General features: G+C 35.4%; 1 protein-coding gene across 3 annotated transcripts in view; it reads left to right on the top strand.

The window, feature by feature from the left end:
- Positions 1-23,910, top strand: part of WDR72 (WD repeat domain 72) — a 128,993-nt gene that overhangs the window by 45,686 nt on the left and 59,397 nt on the right. For all 3 annotated transcript variants that reach the window (XM_037395936.1, XM_037395935.1, XM_037395937.1), the window contains 2 exons: positions 2,494-2,699; positions 22,510-23,330. In XM_037395936.1, coding sequence (XP_037251833.1) covers positions 2,494-2,699; positions 22,510-23,330 — 1,027 coding nt within the window. The remainder of the gene's footprint in view (positions 1-2,493; positions 2,700-22,509; positions 23,331-23,910) is intronic.

Genomic DNA, 23,910 nt, shown 5'->3' with positions numbered 1-23,910 from the left:
CATTCAGGCCATGGTCTTCAAAGGTAAAATACTGCTGTCCCCGTTTTCTGTAATTTTTTACCACTTATTCTGGTCTTTTTCTTTCAACTAAAAATTTTTCCTTCAACCCAAAGTTGATAACTTAGCTCTGAAGCTGTTGCCAGGGATAGAAGCTCTGATACATGAAAAATAACACGTCTTAAATATATTTTCATTTTTACTCCTGAGTGTATGTGCATATATATAGGAGGATAAAAAGTCAGGCAACTCAGATCTTCATTTTTGTTAGAAAAACATGCTTTTATCCTCTTTTGCCACTGTAGTATGATAGCCTTAATTAACTTATTGTGTTCTCTTATATATCATCAAGATTATTCCACAGAATGGACTGGCTGTAAGGGATGACTGGTGGTGAGGCACTCATAGATCTATCTGGAGCTAATAAAACATGTTTTGAAGTTCTGTCTAATGCTAAAGAGTATGTATAGTCAGGTCTTTGAAATTCAATACCACGCCCACCAAATTCTTGGATTTATTAAAAATGTATCATAATCTTTGCCTTAGATCCTTGCCCATAAAAATAACAGGATACCTGGTGATTTCATAGGGATATTATAACAGTCTTTCTGAAGTAGTTGTAGTACTCCAGTAGTGAATTGCACAGACAAAAGTAATACAGAAAAGAAGGATGGTTATATATGTGCTTATACATATAAATATTCCTCATATAGTGGGCTTGCCACAGAAGGTAGTAGAGAAAGCTTAGTCCTTCATACTTAATAAGGGAGAGCAGCTACTTTCTTGGTGACTTTTGTTTGTCTTTTGTTCTGAATGATGCACGGAATTCTGTTGGGAAATAGGACATGCTTATAGCTTGAAAGACTACATTGCATATATAAAGAGGCCAAAATAATATTTGCTGAGTGATTGTATTATTTCCAAGGTTCTTAACTTTTCAAATGCTATAGTACTTTTAAGAATGTCTTTGCTCGCATGTCTAGTATGAATTGTATAATCCTTCCTTGTAGGCATCTATTTATACGTTTTTTGTGTTCCTGAAATACCGAGATGTTACAATATTGGGAGTTTTGTAACCAGTACTGTTTTGAAGTATTTTTAGACAACTGTAGACAGTTGGACTGCTAAGAATCTTTAGGCAATTTGCTTTCCTTCCAGTAAATATTCTGTTCTGTAATGATCCCTGATGCTGCAAATTCTGGGGAGGGATGAAGAAAATGACATATTAAACACAAATGAGGCTGATCCTTATTTTTTCAGTGCAACGTTATAGTAATCTACAGTATTTAATACATTTTGTAGGAGACAAAGAATTGGTTGCATTACTTTTTCTGCTCTGAATTTGAAGACTCTTGGTCATATAGGTAACAAGTGATACTACAGTGAACAGAAATGGATAAGTTTCAGAGAAATAATTTCAGATGAAGAGATTTTATACACACATACACACACAAACGCTTATTGTATGAGATCCCTCATTCCCAGTCCAATATTTTTAGTAGGTGTACCACTGAAGTTCTATCAAGTAACATATTTTTTCTGGTAGCAGCGAAAAGGAAAACTCATGTTGTATTACTTGAGGCTACAAAGAATTCAAACTTTAGGGAAAAAAAACATTTCACATTATAGGAGATATTTAATACTTTTTAAATCCTTCACATGTTTTATCTCTGATACTTATAGGAAACACGCAATTTCTTATGAGTTTAATTCCTGTAAAAAATGCCTAGTATACAATAGAAGCTCATTTCAAATACATTTAAGCTCATTTAGATCTCTTTAGTGTTAATTTTAAATTAATTACTATTACTAAAATTATTACTAAATAAAAATATTACTATAAATAATATAGCTGGGTATAACAGTTAAAAGAATTGGCTTGCCTAGAGCCACACAAGTAATGAAATAGTTTTTGAAACATCATATTTGTATTCTTGATTTCTAAGCTACTTGTAGTATATTCAGCTGTTTAAAAAGTGTCAGAGGTAAAGATGGGGTTTAGGAATAGAAAAAAATTGAGCCTTCCCTTGCTATTTGTAATCTAGAACACTAGAGGACAGCACTAAAATATTACATAAATTTGTTATTGTTTACACTGTTAATGATACGATACTCTGAGGGCTTTGTGAGAAGAAAATAAATCATTTGAACAGAGTTAGGGTGAGTGGTATTCTGAATTTCATTTGCTCATTTTGAAAGCTGCATCTGACTTACACATTATTCAAAATACCTTAAGTTTCTTGTGGTCTGGATCTAAGGTATTTGCTGCAGTGATTTCTGTAGAAATTAAGCTTTATTTTTTTTAATGTAGTAATAAATTGTGTAAAACTACGTTTTTAAGGTCCAGAAAATGAGGAATTAGCTGTCTCATCTATAAATGTTTCACGATTTATCTGGTAATGTGAAACGTACTATGTTAATACTATAACAATTACATTGTAATATGAAATAGTGTAGTTCCTTGAAAAAATTACAGCTTCTGTTGTGTTTCTCTAGGCACATTGGAACGACATGAAACAGGTGAAACAGCAAAAGCAATTCTTACTTCCACTGAAGATTCAGAGGACTTAGTGGCAGATGCTTTGCTTCCTGTATCTCAGGAGTCAAAAAGAAATAAAAATGCTGGACAAAAGCACTCTAGCTCTTATAAGCATGGCATGGTCTTTTACAGTCTTACTCATAACGAAAAATCTTCAGATAAGGTAAGAATGAAGTGTAGAGCATTTCTCAAGATCAATGAGTTGTGGTCCAAATTCTTTACCCTTTCACTTCACTAATGTGTAGTCCTGTGGAAGTGGTACGGAGGGTTGGTTTTCAGTTTGTAAATGCTTGTTCCAGCTGTCTCAGTTCTTACACCTTCAGCCCCATTTCATAGAACAAATGGGGAAGATGGGGGGGTGCGTTATGCAAGATCACTAGCAGATCATCTCAGAGATGTAGCACCCATAGTTAAACCCTATTTCCTTGTGCCCCTGGCTTATGACTGCATCTGTACCCTCAGAACAGTTGAACCCACCAGTTCAGATGTATGTCTTGAGAAAAAGCATATCATGGTACAATGCTACTGGCCTTTCTGTTATTGCTTTTCTATGAAACCACAGATTCCTGTTGTTGTTCAGTGCTAGTTTTTAATGGGTGGGTTGTTGGGGTTTTTTTTCTGTTTTCATAGAACAGAGTACAAGGGCCTTATATTTACACTGGGGCAGCAAAGCTGGTGATGGGTCTGGAGCACAAGTCTTACGAGGAGCTGCTGAGGGAACTGAGGTTTTTTAGTCTGGGGAAGAGGAGACTGGGGGATCGTATTGCTCTCTACAGCTGCCTGAAAGGGGCTGTAGGCAGGTGGGAGCAGGTCTCTTCTCCCAGATAACTAGCAACAGGACAAGAGGAAACAGCCTCAAGTTGCACCAGGGGAGGTTTGGATTAGATATTAGGGGGAATTTCTTCACTGGAAGGGGTGGTCAAGGCTTGGAACAGGCTGCCTAGGGAGGAGGTGGAGGAATCACCATTCTTGGGCGTGTTTGAAAAAACACGTAGATGTGGCACTTAGGGACACGGTTCGGTGGTGGACTTGGCAGTCATGGGTGAATGGTTGGACTTGATCTTCAAAGGCCTTTTCTAACCTAAATGATTCTGTGATTCTATGATTTATATTAAGTGCAATTAAATTTGGTACTTTATTGATTAAAAAGAGAATGGCCATGTTCCTTATGAAATTCTGGGCTGCAAATAGGTATGAAGTCTTCAGGAGAGATTTGGCCAGGCATTGTACTTAGCTTTATCTAGCAATTTTTTTACAGAAGTCATTTAACCAAATAATTATGATTGATGGAAAAAGATATACTCTTTGTTTTGAAAAAAACAATAGAGGGAAATACCATTTTGAAACTAGTCTTAATGTGCTGTTAAAGTTGAGAAAATGAGTACAGGAACACTATATAATGAGAAGTAAGGTTGGAAGTGCCATAGTCATTCTGTTTGCTTGTGGCTTAGATATACCTGTATTTTTATCAGTTATTTATAGATATGTAAAAAGCTGGTATCTGCTAAACGTAAAACCAGTTATTAAAACTGCCTCAAATTTAATCCAATCTCAAACTCATTGAGGAAGATAGTACCTTATTCAGGTTGGAAGGATAATAGTATGTACATTTTTCTGAAAACCCAGTTTGTGCATCAGGAGTGAATATATTCACTGAGCTCTTGATATGAATGTATCTTAAGAATAGGCCCTCGATGTTGCTCGTTCATGATTACCACTTTTTAATTAATGGGGTTTGGGAATTCCATTCTTTGCAATAAACAGAGGAAGTCATATCTGCTGTTCCTCAACCCTGTATGTAGATAAATACCTTCCCATAAGTATGTGAAGATGAAAAATGCTTTCCCTCAACTCACATGTGGAAACAGCCTTCAAAATATCACTAGCCTTTTTCTGGCTTTATTAATTATGGTAAATGAAATATTGGGTATTCCAAAATTCTGTCTGATGAAGTACAGCTTAATCCAAGTCCTCATTCTTGAATTTTCTGGTAGTCGTCTTTATTGTAGCTACAAATTTACATAAAAATTTGAGTTTATAATGATTGCTGTTTAACTCTTAATGTTTCTTTGACCTTTTACTAACCATAGTCTGATTTCTAAAGTTCTTTTTGATCCCCTTTTCTGAAAAGTCTTATTAGAGCGTAATCCTGATGAGCATGTTGTGGGGCAGATGGTGCACTAGTTGGCCATTGACACAGAATCTGATCTCACTCTTTATTAAAAGGAATAGTTTCTTGCCTTTTTAAAGAGGAACAACAGCAACAGCAGTTGTGTTTGGAGTGTAGTTTTGGTCATAGCTATTAAACTGAAAATTGCATGGATTTAACAAAGTGGCTGGAAAGAAAATGTCCTGCTCATGGAATATGGGAAAGTAGTTTTTGGTAAATTTTCAAGTCTGGAGTTTAGCTTTGGGAATTATCATGATAATATCACAAGTAATAATAAGTAATATCACAATAGGAGACAGGGGAGTTTTAATAATAATTTACAGCAGTTTTCTTGATCAGACATACATCTGGCTGCTCTCTCAATAAAACATTCTATTTTCTTATTTAAACAGTGTTCATTAATTATCTTGTCCCAATGAAAACTTTTTATTGAGAGAATATTTTTTGGTCTCTTAGGCTTACCTATGACTTTCAAAATATGCTTTTTTATTTTACCTTTTTGTCATTATAGACCTGTTATTTAAGTCTAGTTTCCGAACAAGTGAAGTTCTATACTTGAGAAACCACTTTTCATTCATCAAAAATCTGTCATCCATTACATCCAGCTTTCCATCCCCATTAGAGTAGATTCTGTAGATTGGTGTGGAAGATGCTAGAGGCTAAATGTATAGGACGTAGCTGAACGTGAGAAGAATATAACAGTGGTGGTCCCCTTAATGCTTATTCCAGAAACCCAATGTGGGCTACACAAAATAAGGGTGGAGCTCTGCAACTTTTTTTAACACTCTTTTGTTACTGCTGAAATGAAGGCTTGTTATGAAGTCCACTGTGTTTTTTAGTTCTTATGCAGGAAGCTGCTTTTAGTTTTTACAGAGTGCCATATTGACTCATTTGGGTCATTGTATTTTAGCATCTTGAAATAGTCTTTTGAAATCCAGGTCTCATTGAGTTAGTGACAGTTCTGTGGGTACGAGTTCAACATCCCATACCATGTTAATAAGTGTATAATGACCACACAGACGAAACTATTGCAAAACTTTCAGATTATCAAAAGGTTTTAGTATGTTGTATACCATGACTATTTCATTATCAGTTTGCTGCTTTAGCCAATCGTGTATTAGGAATTTAACAACACACTAAATTGTTAATAACACTTCCATTTAAAAAAAAAACAAAAAACAAAAAACAAACAAACAAACAAAAACCCCAAACAAACACACACACACCAAAGTGGTAAATTTTAGCCTCTTTTTAAGAATTCAATTCCAGATTTGTTAGTATTGCACTTGAGTGATCCTTATTTTGTACATGGGATGATCCATATGAAGATCACAAGTAAGATTCAGCTTTTTTTCTTAATATTCATTATTGCATTCTTTTATCATTGATATTTAAGTCAAAATAACATTTGCAAAGTAATGATGTCTTTTTACTCCCTCCTAAGAAGAAAAAAGAAAAATATCCTCACATAGCGGTTTATCTTCAAAGGCTTTCTTTCAAAACATTTGTCATCATGTAAATCACAGATACAAAAGCAGAATGCTTTGATTTCATGGTGTTTTGACCATTTTAATTCTTTTATTGTGCTACACGTGCCAGTGGGAGTACCAATAACAGATGAGTGTGACAAACGCAGTTAACACAAGATCCATATTAATGTTGTCAAATTCCCTTGATATATTTAAACAGATTTTAATTATTTTCAATGTCAGAAGACCCAAAATATATTGCTTAATAGTTCTTCAAGAAAGCTTTACTTAATATGTGAATGTAAAACCTCTCATAAAAATGAAACTTTTATATTGGCCTTAGTCATTGACATAGGGTATTCATCAAGTCAGCAATTTGTGTGGCAAAGTGCCATTTGAATAGTGTATTGTTAGAATACTTATGGTCCACTTGACAAGGGCTCTTGCTGTAAATAGTGCAATTTGACTCCAGCTGTTAAAGAGTGGCTTTGACAGCAGCCAAATAGAATGGAGATGCTTTACTGCACTGCAGAAAAATCAATATTGGGTTCTTGTTCATAGTAACCTGTTTTTTCTTTTTTTGCAGTTTTATACAAGACTATCTAGAGTTCATTTGTGGAAGTTTAAATATTATTTTAAAAGTGGATCTGTTTTATTTTCAGATTCATGTCAGCAATGAATGATGCTTGTGTTTAGTAAAAGAAAAAATAGACAGTACTTTGTGGATATACATAAACAGTGTGGTAATGCAGCATTATTTCAACTCTCAGCTTGTATGGATGGATATTAGGATGTGGCTGCATAAGTTATGTAACTAATGACAAAAAATGGCCTTTCCTTCCTCTCTGTATTTTTTTCTTTTTGTAGTGCTACTGTAGTATCCTTGTCAATTTTCGAAGCATAGGGATTTTTAAAGCAGATTTCTTTGTTGTTCTCCCTGTAACAACCCCCACAGATGTTGACAATCTGTAGTGCCATTGTAGATTTTCCTGAAGCATAGTCTTGCTGGTGCTGAACAGTTTTCCAGCAGTATTCAGTGACACAGGGTTGCTATGATACCTGGCCAGTAGCAATAGGTATTGAATCACTGGTCTTAATTACAATAGACTACACGCTAGATTGTGTGCTCATGGTGTTTATGTGGAACTAGCTCTTATTATACCTTTAAGTCATCGTTCTATTTGAAAATGGAGCTGTGTGAAAAGCTGGTTGAAAAAAAAATTAAAATGCTTCAGTGCATCATATGATGATTTCATTGATGCACATAAAAAGCTGGATATGTCTGGGAGTTGTTTTCCTGATGTTCCAGAAACCTTTCATGTTTAAAAGTTTCCTAGATTTTCAGCTTGACTAATTTGGATATAAATCTGTGTTTATCATGCACTGATATTTCTAGTGATTTCAATAATGTAATTAGAGCTGCTTCTGGGTAAAAGTGTTGGAGGAAGAACAGCTTCTAAAATTTGTGCAATAATTGCTAAACCTTGAACTGTTGAATTATACTACTGAAGAGCTAGACCAGTAAATGGAAATTTTTAGTGTGTATAAGGCAAACAAGATAAAGATGAGGGGGGGGATGTATTTATTTATATATGATCTTTTTTAGGATTGTTAAATATATTTATTTATTGATATATTCACTTGACAGTTTCTTAAAATACTGTTCTTTCAGCATTAATGTATGGTGCAGAAGGTAGAGTCAAAATATCTAAATAAAGGTTTACGCAAGATCTGTAAAAGTTTGGATTTATGCAGCTATTAGAAACAATTATGACCAGCTTAGCTAAGTACCAGATACTATAGAACTTGTAAATGCATTTAAAATTGACATACCTAGTATTACTTTCTCTAAAGAACTTATTATTCACTTATGTAATAGCAAAAAGTATGTAAAGGCAAGATGCTTGTGAAACAGAGATATTTTCTTAGTAGAAAGGCCAAAGTTTATATTTTTGTAGTTGCTTAAATTGAGAAACAAGAGTGTACAGAAATATATACTTTGTTACATTGCTGCACAGAATGTGTAAAAGACAAATGAGAACTGTAGGACAGTAACAGTTATTTGTTTTAGTATAGTAAAGGATGCAATTTGAAAACAAAATTGTTACTGGAAGCTTGGAAAATCACTGCTAGTTAAATATTACTGATGGAAAAATTGATAGAAAAAGGGAAGTAAGTTACAAGCACAAATACCAAATAATACTTATCAAATATGAAATCAGGACTGGTACCATTAGCAATGGTATGCTAGATGTGGATTTCTTTTATTTTTTGCCTTTTCTAATATTTAGACTATTATTATGAGGAATTAGAAATCCTGATAATTTGAATGAAGTGGATTATTAAGAACAAAGCAAAACATTACTAGAATATTTCTCCTAAAAGTTGATAATCTTTGTTATTGCTGCCAGGGTATTTCTGTTTTTACTGGGACTAGTGTTCAGAAGCTATATTTAGTAGTGTATTAATAAAGTGCAATAGGGAAATGAGTGAAGAAACAAAGGCGTGTGTGTATATATTTATTTCCTGTAACTCAGATGCAAAGCATTTCGTACTACAAATTTCCTGTGAAATTTCACAATGTAATATTTTATCAAGGGACTAAGGTAGCAATATAACTACAGTGAAGTTGTAACTTTAGAGTTATGAGATAAATTGTTACCAGTTAAAAGGCATCATGATCCTGAGAGAAATTGATAGCTTGAACCACATGTCAGCTTTGCTGAAAGTTACTGCAGTTTTATGAGTTGCTCCACCAAGTCAAGAATTGGTTGATTTCAGTGTTTTCTCCATTGATTGCCTGACAGCAAAAAGCTGCCATTGTGGTATTGTAGCACATTTCACTCTTGCAGATGTGGATAGTAAGTAACACAGGCTGACAGAACTATGAGAATAAGCCCTAAGTATTTATTTCAACACTTTGGACACGGTTTCTATATACATCTATAAACTTTTTTTCTCTGTTGTTATACTCAAGGTGACTGACTTAAAATTTGTTTTCCCTGCCAAGACAACTAATTGGAACCTGTGCTAAAGCTAAAGAAGGTGCTACAGTGTCCTACTAGAAATAATTCTAAGGTCAATATCGCTAGTCCTTGTGAAGTATTTCATATTGAAGGACCATTTATTGAAACTAAACTAGCTGTTGCTGTTGTCATCTTTGTCTTCTCCAACACGTCAGCTATCATGCTGCAGTTCCCTTTCTTTGTCCCTTGGAAACTGTAGCAAAGTTTATATTTTGTTTTTTAGGGATGTACCTTCATGGATGGAAACACACGGTTTCTGTCTTACTGAAGTTCTGTTCATGATGTCTTACTCTCCACTTATGACTGTTTCTTTTAGCTCTGTGTGTGGAGTTGTATACTGTTTGAATTTTCCTGTTTTCCACTTTACCTTTACTACTTTCTGGTCCCTAAGATGGAATTCCTTATGTAGATCAGTCTCATTGATTTTCTTTGTAAGCGCTCTATCTAATTCTAATAATTCTACAATAAGCTATCTTTATATTTTCATGTTGTCCAGTGATGATCTTGAGAATTCTTCACTATTCATGACAGGAGGATGGTAGAATCTTTACACTTGTGATAATCATCTTTTCTATTCTAAACATTAAGTTCTTGGCCTCATATAGTTTAATTAGTATTATTTTAGTGAAGTATCAACAGGAATTCAGATCTTTGAGAATTTCCTAGGTGTCCACCTCACACACCTATAAAAAAAAAAAAAAAAAAAAAGAGCAGCAACTTTTTCAGAAATACATTGGCACCTTAAATGCAATTATAGAACTAGGTGTTGCAACACCTAACCTTACTCTGCAAAAGAAAGGCTCACTTTCTGCTAGCTTCCTTCTGGCAACTAATTGAATCTCTTGTCTCTGTTAAATATCAGAAATAAAATACTAAGGTAAACTGTGGTTAAGTTTAAAACAAAGCAACAGCAGTGGTTGTGTTTCCATTCTCCTAACATGTTTTTCTACATATTAATACTCAAACCTTAATTTGTTCTGGTGGTCACATTTGGTTCTTGCAGTACTTATGGGAAAGGATGAATCATCCAGCCAGATAGATTGAGTTTGCTTGTTTGCAAATAGTGTCCTTATAGAAGCCTGTGCATCGCTACTGCCTTCAGGAGGATTGAACAGCTTTCGATAAAAGAACAGTTTGAAATCTATGGGTAGAGACTTCACCACTTGTCCTGATACATCCTAGAATGGTACAGCACCTGAAGAGAGTCCAGCTTGACTGTTCCTGAGTTTTCAAGACTGGCGTTTTCTAGGACAGACAGGATTTTAATATCTAAGAAACTAATCCACAGGTTTTTTGTTCTTTAGTAGATTGTCACTTAGGATTTGATTTAGTAATTTTTATGTAGATAAATGTTATGAGTGAGACTCTTATAATTTGATATGGGAAATGCACTATCAGAGCAGCCCAGGGCAAATGTTTCAGTTGGAGTCAGCAGCCAGCCATGAGTTGGTAACTTAATTTTTATATACATCAATCCTTCTTAGGACAAAGCAATATTCTCCTGCTTTTATCCTCCTTCTAAGGTCATGTTGGCAGTATCTCTGTGTTCAGCATTATTCTCACAGATATTTGGATGTTCATTCATCCAGTAAATTGTTCAGTGTACTAATTCTTAGATCCATGAGTCACTAGTCTGTGTTTTGTGGATTGCTATAGCATTGTTTGTCCAGCTGATGGTCTAGGAAACAGGAGATGTTCCACCTTACGGCTTACTCAGCATCCTAAGTGCTGAGTAAGGTTGAAAATGTTTTGGCTACCACCAGTCGCTAGGCCCTATATATTTCTAAAGATACGGTTCTTTCTATGCTTTCTATAATAAAACTGTTAGAAGAGACTGTCAAAGGTATTGTGTTTAGAATTGCCTTTCTGATAGTGTGCCCAGACAGGTAGTGATACTAATTCTAGTGCAAAGCAAAAGTTTTCTGTATAAAGTTATCTATATATTATATATATTTATTGAAGTATTTTCCGGGGGGGGGCGGGGAGTAGACTTCGCTCCTGCAGTTGAGAACTAACTTGAAGAATATTCCGTGGCATGTGGAATATTAGGGAGCACGTGAACATAGGTGGCATGTGAGAGCAAACTGGGGTACCACCACTGACTCCAGGATTTTTACACTTAGTTCTTTGTATGTGAGTACTGAGGCTTAGAAAGGGTAAACGAATAAGCTTTACTTACCAGCTACTCTTTGATATTGTGTTACGATTTGTCTGAAAGATCTTTTATATATACACTTGCATTAAATCCAATGAAAAATTAAAGTTGAATATTTGTGAATGGAGAGACAGACAGTGTGGACATGAAAACAAAATGTGAGAAACATTTAATTTTCATACCAGGTCCTTACATTGAGCAATGGATGTGTTAGTAATTCTCCCTGAACAATTAAAAACTTCTTGTGCCCAGAAGATCCATCTGGCCAACAGTCTGCCTGATGGTGACCTTCCATACAAGATAAGAAGGGGAGGTTTATCCAGTTGTTTTGTCTTATTCATCACACAACTAGAGGTTGATGATTCCTTGGCTTAACTACTTACATTGTGCCACAGACTCATCAGGAGTGATGCCGCAATTACTGTTCAGAGTGCTGCAAAGATAGTAACGTTCTCCACTGAGACTAAAAAAGAATGAAAGCAGAAAGATTATAGTGTTAGAAGTAAAGAAGCTGACTCTGCTTATGTTGCAGTTAAATGAATAGACAAATGTTGATGATGCCAACTCAAAAAATATTGTAGCCTTTTATCTATGGGAGATGGATTCTTAGGAGAATCTGGGCATCTTCAGTAATATGGCCAGAGTTGTTGTAATGACTAATGAAAGTCATGTAAGGCAAGTTCAAAGTAGTTTCTTTAAACTAGTTCATATGGGAGAACTCATCATGAATTGACACCTTTGTTTGGGACTGATTTGTCCAAATGAAGAAGCCTCAGGTCAAGCATAGGTGGCATGTGAGAGCAAACTGGGGTACCACCGCTGACTCCAGGATTTTTACACTTGGTTCTTTATATGTGAGTACTGAGGCTTAGAAAGGGTAAATGAATAAGAAAAAAGTTCTAAACGCCCCCCTCAAGGGGATCCTCTGTCCTGTGACTACATGAAGTGTCTGAAGGTAAGGAATATGAATGACCTTGGTATAGTAACACCTTTACTCTGTATGATCCTCACCCTATGCATAAGGCCAGCATTGCTTTGGAGAGGGTAGGCCTGACCTGTCTGCCTGCTTTGGGAGGCTATGGATACTTTTAGTGACAGGAGCTGTTCACGTGCTCCCTGAATTCAAAGCTCCAGGAAGCAGGCAGGAATTAGACTCAGGAGCGTGCATATGTGGATTGCCGATAGGAGCTGTTAGTTTAGAAGGTGCATATGCTCTTTACAGGGAGATGAAAGTGTAGCTGGTAATTTACATCCTTTCTCCTATGCAGGTTCTTTTAGTGATGGTGCTTAAGAGCTTTTTTAATTATATACCTGCTGTTTGTAACTATTTTTAACTAAATGCATGTTTGCACATATCCTGGATTGTTCATCCTTTCAGCTGAGCAAGAGTATGAGAGAGCTGTGTATTTGCATCTAACAGTGGGATCATTGTTAGTAAGACTGTTCTGCATTGCGGGTTGAGTTGGGATGATATCAGAATGAAGGACTAAAAAATGTTTTGGGGAGGTATTCCTATGAAACATCCATGACATCCTGTACAGAGATACAGATCATAATTTTACCTCTTGAGAATTTATTCTTCTGAAAACCATGCCAGGCTTTAAAAAAAGAAAAAAGTATCCCATGGTTTTATCCAATTTAAGAGATTTTCAACCCTAAATCTAGTTAAGCCTGTAAAACATTTGTTACTTAAGGTTATGAACTTAACAAGGGAGGTTTGCTGATGTGATTTAGCTCAGACAAAAGACTGTTCGATGTTATTGTTGAACAATAGATTATTTTGCAGTTACAAACACAAAATGTGGTCTTGCGATCACATTTATATCTAATTATTACCAGTTCTTCAAGCATCACCTAGGGAATTTGAAGCTTTCTCCTATGTGGTGTATGGCTAAAATTTTGGTGCAATAATTTAGAGTAAGGGCTTTTACAGAAACTTAGGGGAACTTGAAATGAAGGTCTAAGCCTTCTCTGATGGCTCTGTAGTATCCAAATGTTTCAGTATTCTTCCACAGAATGGTCTGTTTGATCATGTGCTATATACTGCTCTGACTGACTGTCATGGTAAAAGGCTATATTAAATTTTCTTCTTGCTTGTCTTTTAATCATTAAAGTAATTAAATCAGGCTTTCTAAATTCAGAAATGACTTTGTACTAACTAAACATCTAACTTGTAGCAAGTTCTTAGTTTTATCTGTAGAAGCTACAACAAAAAAAAAATGCAATTTCCTAGTAGATAAAGGTGTTGTGTTCACGGTATAAGTTTAAGATGTACTATTTGAAATCTGAGATTTTTGTGGAACTTGCTAACAATATTTTATGCTCATAAACCAGTTTGAAGCCCCAACACAATTTCATTTATCTTTATATTCTAAGCTTTATAGAGTCTGCAAAAGTGTCCATCTGTTCAGCTGAGATTGCTTCAAATAGTGAGTGGTCAGAGAGACTTAGCTGATAAAGGTCAAAGGAGCCTCTTGACCCTGTGATACTTGCCAAAGCAATTGGAGCATAGGGACTGATATACAGTTAGATATAGCTTGCTAACGCGATCTCCACTTTAATTGGTAATGATAGCAGGAATACACAGTAAAGTCATTGCTGAAAGAAAACAAAAAGTATCCAATATAGTAATTTATTACCAGTCAGTGGGTTTCACACACTAGGTTGTTTTACCCCTGCAGTGGTCAGAGAAAGCAAAAAGGTACTCTAACACTTAACTGAAAATGGATGCCCTGCTGCTATCAGAGATGCATGGTGGTCAAATGATTGCCTGTGCCATTAGCTTGGTAATGTTTTCTCTATTGTAAACTCAGCTCCCCATGTTCTTCCTGTGCATCAGCTGCAGATTGAAGGCTTTCTCGTTTGTCTTCTATTTGTGCTGCCAATCATCAAGCTGCTGTCCACCAAGCACGTTTCAAGGAGGCAATTTTTTTTTTACTACTATCGACTACCATCTTTAGCAACTGAGGGCTCAGAGGATTTAGAAATGAATTTAATGCTTTAATTTACACCGTGCCAGCCATTTTGTGCATTGTTTATGTATTTGTTTTCTGAGACAATTCCAGGTTTCATATTTTGCAAAACTGTCTGAGATGGCACCTGCAAAGATGTACCCAAACCATAATTGTTTTTCTTATGTATGTTATATGTAATGGTACTATTTTTTCTGAGAAGGTTAAAGAGAAAAAATGTCTAAGCAAGTAAAGACATTTACTAAGCTATTCTGTATTTTAAAAAAAGCAAACCCAACCCAAACCAAACCAAACACAGTAACTCTTCCTACCATCAAGGATAAAGCATTGTGGAGAACAGAACAGAGCTGTCATTGGCAATGTAAGTTAATGCTTAAGACCTCTAGGTGTGGTAGCCATGCTTTGGTTAAAACAGTTCTTCCAGATCCATGAAGTCATAATGTAAGAGACGGGATAGGAGTAGCTAAATGACTTTTATAAGCAGCTGTGTGACATGCTTGTTTTCTGTGAGCCTAGAGCCAGGCCAATGATGAGATGTGATTCTGAGAAAAGCTGTGAGCTCTGAACTTCTAGTGATGTCCCAATGACTGGCATGATCAATAAACAGAAGATTCTTAGTCCTCAACACATTTTAATTGGCAAATTCTACTCCTCCACCCTCCTCTTTTCATTTCTGTAACCGAGTGGTTTTTTTTAAAAAAAATCCTATTTATTGCCAATATTATTGATTGCCACAGAGTTAATGAACAGTAATTGATTCAAACATGTAAATACTCTTTAAAGTTTCTATTTTCTTTGTAGTATAATTAAAGGCCAGATTACAGCAAAGACAGATGACAAAAATAAGTGTTAATTTCCTTGAAATAAGCATATTGAAATTGTATTCTCAGACTTCATTGTGATATTTCAGAAACTGTCATATTGAGGAACTTCTTAAAGACTATAAGATGCAGTTATTTTAATGATTCTATATTAGGTTTCGCTTAAAAATTCTTGTTTGGAAGGGTGAAGTACATGTACTTTGTTCATAGGATGTCTTCACTGAATACACATGAACAGACAGTAGGATGGTGGTATTGTACTGATTAAATTAGCAGATTTCTTTATAGTAAGTAAATTTTGGCAATGAACTAATTTTTCAGAGGAAATCTTTCTTATCTGACAGGCTTTTATCATGTGCTGAAGTACACTATTGTATTGGGCCTGTGTTAAAACTCAGTCTAATGACTGTCAAAATAGAAAGGTATGAATCTGCCAAAAAACCTCAGACAAATAAGAGAGAAAATCCCATGCATGCGCACACACACACACAAAATCAGCAGCATTGCAGCTTCTGTTAATGAAAGAATCTTCCAGTGTCCTTTGATAACACTTCCATTAAGCCACCTTCACCCTCCCTCAAATCTAACTAAAATTTCACCTAAAAGTAAGTTGTTCAATTTTTGTCTTACACTTTCCTGAGCATTAAGTAGTGGATAAAGAAGGGGACAAATCTTTTTTCTAACTTGTGTAGTGTTAACGGATCAAAATACTTTGTCTCACAAGAGAAAGCTCAAAGGAACACAATTAAACCCCTTGAATGCTACGTAGTTTAAAAAATTATTAGAATCAGCAGAATAGCTCACATTTATGCTTTATACAGCATGCTTAATTCTCCAGGCACTGGCAACTTTGGGGTCTATTTTGTGTCACTTTTATCCTGTTATGTTTTGGGATAAAGTGAGAACACAATAGATAAGTAAGGCCAAAAGTCTGTAAGAAAAAATCATGCTTAATGCTGCAGGACTTGTTTTATGTAGAAGTTGATACTACCCATACTGTACGAACTGAGCAATTTATTTTCAGTGGTATCAAAGTGACATCTAGGTATATTTTGAGTCTGGTTTGCCTTCTGAATATCTACCATGTGATTTTGCCACTTTATTTCCTTTATGTAAAATGGTGTCAAGACCATTCTTGTCAAATCTGTTTTTAGCACAAAACCCACAATACGATGCATCTGGTAAAGAAAGCGGGTGTGTGGAGAAAGTACATACATATGAGGAGCCGAAACAGTATGGGAATCCCTGTGAGCTAATGGAAGTGTGTATTTTAAGTGGAATAGCGTTCCTGGAACAAGTTGTATCCCAGTGGAAAAAGGCCTTTAGGGATGAGAAGGCAACTAAGTAAAATAACACTTGAATTGTACTTCCCATGAAATTTTTATGTGATATGTCTGTCTTAAACCTGTTAAAGATAATGGCATAGGTTGATGTATTTGGGGGCCGCAGTAAGGACAGCCCCCTGCCTTCCCCTTTCCATAGACATGGGTAAATTTTCCCTTCAGTGCTAAGGTGGTTTGGTAAAGATGTGTAAAGGGAGAAGAGGAGAGGGAGAAGAACAGGCTTGTTAGTTGTGGAGCAGCAATGAATTCTATGCCAGAATAAATCAATTAAAGTGAGTCTTCAAAGTCTGTCGCTCCAGCTTTAAGTTTGCTGTCCCATCCTTTAAGAAGAATGTGAAGGTCCTTGAATGCATCCAGAGGAGGGCAACAAAGCTGGGGAAAGGGCTGGAAGGAATGTCCTGGATCTTGCTTTTTCCTGAAGGTAGAAAACTTGTTCAGCTGTGGGTCAGTCAGAGATATGATGCACAAGATGTTCGTGAGTCTCAGGGTATAATTTTCGTCTGTAGCCAGACCTCTTGCTGCTTTAAAGTTTGCAGGTGAAGGCCTCCTAGGGAGCCTTATCAAGCAGTGCACATCTGTCCAAGCAATACAAATATTCGAACTTCCAGTTGTTAAGTGGGAATGTTGTCAGCACCCAAATGGCTTTATTTTGAACAAAGGTCTAGCCTTGTTACTAAAGTATTCGGCTTCAAACTGTGATTTGCTAAGTAAAAAAACCAGTAGGCTATTTTACTTAGAGATTTGGAAAAGTTTAAATTGAGATCTAATTGATAATTACAGTAACTTCCTGAGATATACTTACTAGTTGGGTTTTTTTGTTAGGGACTAGCCAATATTTTAATGTGCTATTAGATTAATTTTGAGTTAATACATGCATACACAAAAGTGCTTCCTATTTCTTAGTTTCCAGCAAAAGTAAGTAATAAAGCTGTATCATGACAATAAACACCTGGATTTAGCCCTGAGCATGGAAATTTTTACACTTTATGAAAACATGACTTATTACTAAAGTTTTTTTTCTTGACTGACATACACGTCCTTCCCAGTAGCTCCTTGTTAGACTTACCACTAGTGATGCACAAAAAAATAGAGGTAGCACGTTCTACTAGTTTTCAAAATTGAACTACAGCAGAGGACCTTAACATTTATAGCCATTTTAGATTCGTACATTTAGACAACACAAAAAGGGCAAAGATCATCTTTTAAAAATCTGGATAAAATGACTGAAGCTGTGAAAAGTCATACAGTTTAACCTCTCTATAATAACTTATTATTAAAGTATTAAAATATATGTTATTATATATAAAATAATATATATAATTATATAAATTAAAATGAATAACTGAAAAAGTCTTCCCACTTTTTCAGCTAATTAATAAAAGTAGATGCAATATTGGTGATCGGGGGGACCTGTTAGTAGAGGGAATCAGAAAGTTGGCCATGTCAGAAACAAAATTTAAAACTAGCAGTGATAAACTCTGATGGATGGCTCTATACTGTCTTTCAAAATGATAATCAAAATATGTAGGTTATGTTCAGTACATCATAGTGTGGTGGTCATTTAATTTACAGAATTGAAGGAAGAATCTGTATTACTAAATTATTTTTGGACGTGATCATTTGAAATTCACTGGGAGAACAGTAAGGCTTGAATGGCCTGATACTTGGATGTATTCCCTTAAGCAGTTCATGTTTGCAAGACAATCCTGTGGTAAGAGTTGTGCAAAAATTGTCAGAAAAAAAACCAAAGGGATCTTTTCATTACTGAAGCCATCGTGTTGGCAACAGGAAGGCCTCAAAGTGGGACTGTGTGGTTCAGAGACAAGTCATGCTTTGCTATTGTTATTAGTCTGGTTTTTGACAAAGAGTTATAAACCCTTAATGTGTGTACATTTGAAAAGAAAATAAGAATAATGGCAATATTTATCTGAATGTAGTAGGATTTACTGTTGTGAAATACTTCTGGAGAGTCAGAAAAGGCAGAGTACAGAATGTAAATATCTGTTAATCTGCTTTTTAGTAACACTCATCAAATGCTATTCCCAGCTCTAGTTCATGGTTAGTTTTATGGGTTTCCTTCCATTTTCTGTCATCTTCTGTTACAGAGAATAGCTTGTCCATATTTCCTAAATAGTGTTTTATGTCTAAAGCTTTAGATGTCCACCTTCCTTCAATGGAATGAAATGCCTATGGCACAGAGCTAAGATAACTTGGTAGATGCTTCTCGGATCAATGTCAATAAGCTTTCATATTGCCAATAAACATTTATTGTGGCTTCGCACACAGTAGTATCACCAGATGCCTCAACAGATTGACATTGTCACGGTATTCTCCTTTGTTTGGATGGTGATTTTCCTAAAGGTTCCTAAATGTTAATCAACCAAATTTAAATGTATAGAATAGAGAGAATGAAAATATTTCTATTAATGTTAAAGCTAGCTTGTGAATTCCAGTGTTTGCATTTCATGGGGTTCTTTCTATGTATTAGGAAACAGCATAATTAAAGATTAAATTAATCCTAGTGCTTAACTTCAATGTATTATTTTCTAAAAAGGAAAAAGGAAAGGGATAAAAAAAGACCTGAACAAGCAGTTATAATATCTTACTTTTGACTCCCTATGGAGATCTTTAAAAAAGATTATGTATTTAGCGTGCATCCTCATCTGTTGGCAGCATTGTTCTCTAAATAACAGAAAGCCAAATTATGTTGTTATCCAAAATTAAATAGTCAAATAATTTACAGGTTATAGAGAGTAAATTTTTTTCCTTGTGTTATTTGTAACTACAATGGTAACAGTTTAAAAACAGCTAATCCTATAAAGTCATAGTTTGTTACGTAAAAGGAGTTAGGTAAGGGGTGGTCTTGAATGCAGTGTTAACTCATCTTTCTCAAGTTAAAGCCATCTGCTGCCCTGTTTACAAACACTACTTGATGCTTTCTTTTAGGATTCAGCTATTTTCAACAGAAACAGTTCTTTGCTTTAGTGGAATATTTCTAATTATCACAAGAAAAATTAACGTAGTGATCTAGAAAAGTCTATATCACTTGTGATACGAAGCTGGCATAATTGTTTGCAAAAGTATCACTGGGCTGAATAGTTGCTACTTGGTACTATCTGCTTGTACATGCTTGCTTGTAAAGGTGAAATAGCTAAGACTGAACACGGTGCTGAGAGCAGAGGCTTGTGCAGGACAATGAAAACATACCAGTCATAAGCACTTAAAGAAAAGGGCAAAAGCATCAACGAGGAATTTCTCCTCTCTCACGTCTGCTGTTCCCCTAAAAGTAAAAGATACCTTTTTAATAGATACAGCAGGATACTGATATGAGATGTTGTGTCACAATCTCATAACTTTACCATTGGATGATCCTCCCATTACCTTTACGGAATGCTGCTTGCTAGTGCAGCACAGGGGTTCCTGTGAAAGTAAGTAGTTGCTCTTCTGCAAACTCACCTGGAGTCTCTCAGACAAAAAAAAAAATCAGTTTTGTCTTTATGATGGAAATTTATTGGTGTTTTCTTCAAGATTCAATTCTGTCATTTAGTTCAGTTTCTGATATGTTTAAGTTGCATGCAGAATAGGATTTTTGTTTCAAATTATAATTGGATATTTGTCATGGTTTTCCTCCTCAGAACATGAATTCTGAAATACTAGCAGTTTCATAAAAATATCAATGACATCAAAGTCTGCAGAGCAGGAGGTTCGATGAGGTGATGTACAGATATTCCTTCCAGTAAACATTTCTGTGATGTCTGTGATTCTACCTATAAAAAAAAAAAAAAAAACAAAAAAAAAAACAAAACCACAAAAAACCCCAAACAATTTTTGAAATTCATAATGGCCAGTCAACATTTACAAAATATTTCACTTTTTTGCTTAAAAGGAATTACTGCTCCAGACTTTATTTTACGTTTTAAAATGAAGCTAAAAACTAAAGTTGAGGAGGAAAATAAGTTTTATTGAAAGAAGGTTATCCTTTTAAAATCTGAATATTTGTCATTAACTGTAACTTGTAGCAGTATTATTGCAGACTTTTCCTTGGGCGGTACATAGGTTCAGTCCTTTAATAATAGAAAAAGGAGCAAGGAAGTAGCAAAAGAGGCTGATATGCTACTGTGCCTCCCCTGGTACACTTTTCCTGCTTTCTGAAGCCCGCAGAAGCTCTGTTGTAAATTCTGTTACACTGGGTATACACAGGCACGGAAAGTTGTATGGGGAGAAGGACAGCAAGAATATGAAATATTTTTTTTCTTAATTTCCAGATGTGTATTTCTCCTCAGAACTGTATGTTCTGATGTAATGCTGGAAATCCACTCTTGCAAGTGGATCTTAATTGGAATATGGAATCTGAGGTAACTTGCTGCATGTCCTCTCCCTAAGGATTCAGAAATTGGCTGGCATAGGCGGCCAAGACAGAATGTCTGTCCTGAAGTATTCATGGGGAACTAGGAGTGGGGGAAAAGCAAGTATGGCGTGTTTCTCATATAGAGAAATATCTCAAGGACTACAGGGCAGATTTTGGAATTTCCCCCTCTTGACTTTTTCATCCTTAGGCGCTTATTTCTGCCTGCATGTATCCTCCATTCACATGGATTTATATGAATATTTTTCTTTTTGTATTTATTCGTGTTCTCTCCTTTCCACAGGTTCCGCTTAGCAAGTATCTAATCTATAGAGGTTATGTCCTAGTAGAAAAGACTTTCTTATCTTAGTTTATCATCTCAAATATTGCATTCTTTTTGTAGGCTTAGACTATATTCTGTCTAAGATTCTAATGTCCAGGACAGTTTATTTTTGATGGGCATTTGTGGGGCAAGTTCTTCTGTGATATCTGTATAAGGAGCTGATTTTTAATGTGTCCAAAAACATTCCCCTCAGAAGTTTGTCACAGCATAGTACCAATCCTATGCCAAGGACACTGGCAAAATAAAATTATTTCTGATTCTAAAAGATGAAAGCTTTTATTCTGCATGGTGATTTATCATTTAACGAATGAAACTACAAGAGTAAAACTGAGTTTAAAAGAAAATTTAAGATTATTTTGACTATTTCCTCATGTTGATCAGCTGACACTATTATAGATCATCATCACTGGGTTACTGTTACTGTATTTTAACATGCCAGTTCAAAGTTGTGAGTAACTGTAGCTGTTCTCAGATCTTTTCAGACAGATTTTAGGAAAAACTACTTTCTTTGGGTATTAATTAACAGCAGTAAGCAGATGTGTATTTATACCAGCACAATTAACACTTTAGTATGTGGAACTGAAATGCTCTGCAAATCTTTAAAGCTGTTGAAGTATGGTGAATTCTAGAAAGATCCAGATTGGAAATAGGGGTGACATAAGGTGAAATCAGATGTTCACAAACATTGTAGTAGCTCTGTAGCCTTTTTCTTTCAATTATTTTCATCTATGGTAACTAATTTTGTAACTGGAGATGTAATTACTTGTGACTATAATTTATTGTTGCTGATAAAGTATGTGTGACAGCTTAGAATTAAGTAACTTTAAGATAGTTTTGCGTATTTTGAAATGGGAAAAGGCATAGTCCCCATCTCAGGCACATACCAGATTGCTACAAGGCATATAGATTCTCAAGGCTTGCAAGAATTTTGCAGCATCATAGGATTTGTGTTTCCCTAGCTTTATTTTTGAAAAAAAGCTGTATTCTTCAAAACTTTCCTCTAAATATCTTCCAGCTTGAAATGAGACCTAGCAGAAGTAGTACCAGCCTAGAGTTTTAGCAAAGATGTATGCAATCTACAGTGTGGCTGTATAATTGAAGATGTTATAAGGAGCCTGTATTTTAGTGTTTACAGGGCTCTGTGTATCTTAAGCTATTAAAAAAAAAAAAAAGCTGAACTTTTTCTTTAGTAAGAAGTGAATATATAATCAAGTTGAAATGAATGGAGTTAATAGGTTTGGTCTGTTCCATAAGCAATTCTATGCTTATATCTTGAAAACTGCAAAACACTATGGATTTTTGTTTAGACACTTCATATTTTTCTTTCAGTTAACTGATACCAGCTGCATCTACCAGCCTTTTACTATTTTACCAGTTAAGACAAAATGGAGCAATGCAAACTTTCATATTCTCTTATTTGATCTGGAAAAACTTGAGGAGCTTCTGCTGTCATCTCAACTCAATGGATTAAAGTCATCGAATTCATTCCACAGCTATGACATTCTAGAAAGAGCCAAAAGTACTACTGAGAAAAGGGCGCTGACATTAAAAAGAATTAAAACTGCTGGCTCCATATCTCCAGTGGATGGGCAAGTAGATACTGTTAGTTCAAACCAGGTCTGTAGGGATAATAGTGCAGCTAGGCCTTTGGAAGAAAGTGGTGGCATGAAAAGGCAAAAAAAAATGAAGAGTTCAAGAAAGATTAGAATGCAGCCATCAACTAACATTGATGTGAATGTCACCACTGATACAGCTAAACTGCTTTTGTCGTGTCTCTTACCGTGGGGTGTAGATAAAGAAATAGACAATCTTTGTGTTAGACGCTTAGATATCTTGATGCTTCAGTGTCCTGTTTCTTTTGGACTTGTGTCAAATGAAAACCACCTATCACTAATGTTGCCAGGATGGAAATGTACTGATTGTTGTGTGCTAGAAGAATGTGCAGTAATCAACTTGTTTTCAAAGAGAGTGCTTGATTTATCAAACAAGTACCTTGCTGCAACTGAAGGACAAACTGGCATGAAGGATGGACCCGAGAATAACGTTTATGGAACAAAGGGATTGGAAACAGTATTCTTCTTATTTAGCAGAATAGCTTTAATCAACAGGATAATTAACATACCTTCAACAATTACAGGTGAAATTGAGAGGTAAGAACCTTTTCATTATGAGTCTTTACTTCCTTTATAGTGGTTAAAAAGTGAAAAATGAGAATCAGACATTTCTCTTAAATACAGACTTTTGCAATGCAGTTTACGTTCTTTCTCTAGGGCTTTTTTCAGAGGATGTTCTTTGAACAAATGAAGACTGGGATAAAGTTAAGTGTTTTTATATTTTTCTATTTAGCAGATTAGAACTGATGCCAGAATGCTTTTTCAACAGAACAAGACCTGAAATTGTCCAGGTTCACACCCTGTTTTTCTGGAGATCACTCTTTTCCTCACAGTTTAAACTAAGTAGAATAATGAGGTCTGTTCAGGCACATTGGGAGGTGTGCATGAAGCACATTTGTGCTGTTTTAACTTCCGCTCTCTGTAAGCAATATAATTCCTTTACCGCGAAATCCTTGGCTTACTGATGATTAAAACATGAGACAAAACAAGTCTGTCCTGGTTATGCTATCTAAAAAGTACAATGCCCCCAGTAATAATGGCAGCTACTGGGAATGAATGCCTCATCAGTCCTTAGATTGTGAGAACCATCCCAAATAACATTTATGCTACTCAAAAC

The sequence above is a fragment of the Falco rusticolus genome, chromosome 7 (assembly GCF_015220075.1).
Source record: "Falco rusticolus isolate bFalRus1 chromosome 7, bFalRus1.pri, whole genome shotgun sequence".
Classification (NCBI taxonomy): domain Eukaryota; kingdom Metazoa; phylum Chordata; class Aves; order Falconiformes; family Falconidae; genus Falco; species Falco rusticolus.
The sequence above is the reverse complement of the archived record's forward strand: the minus strand, read 5'-3'. Positions and strand labels throughout refer to the sequence as shown.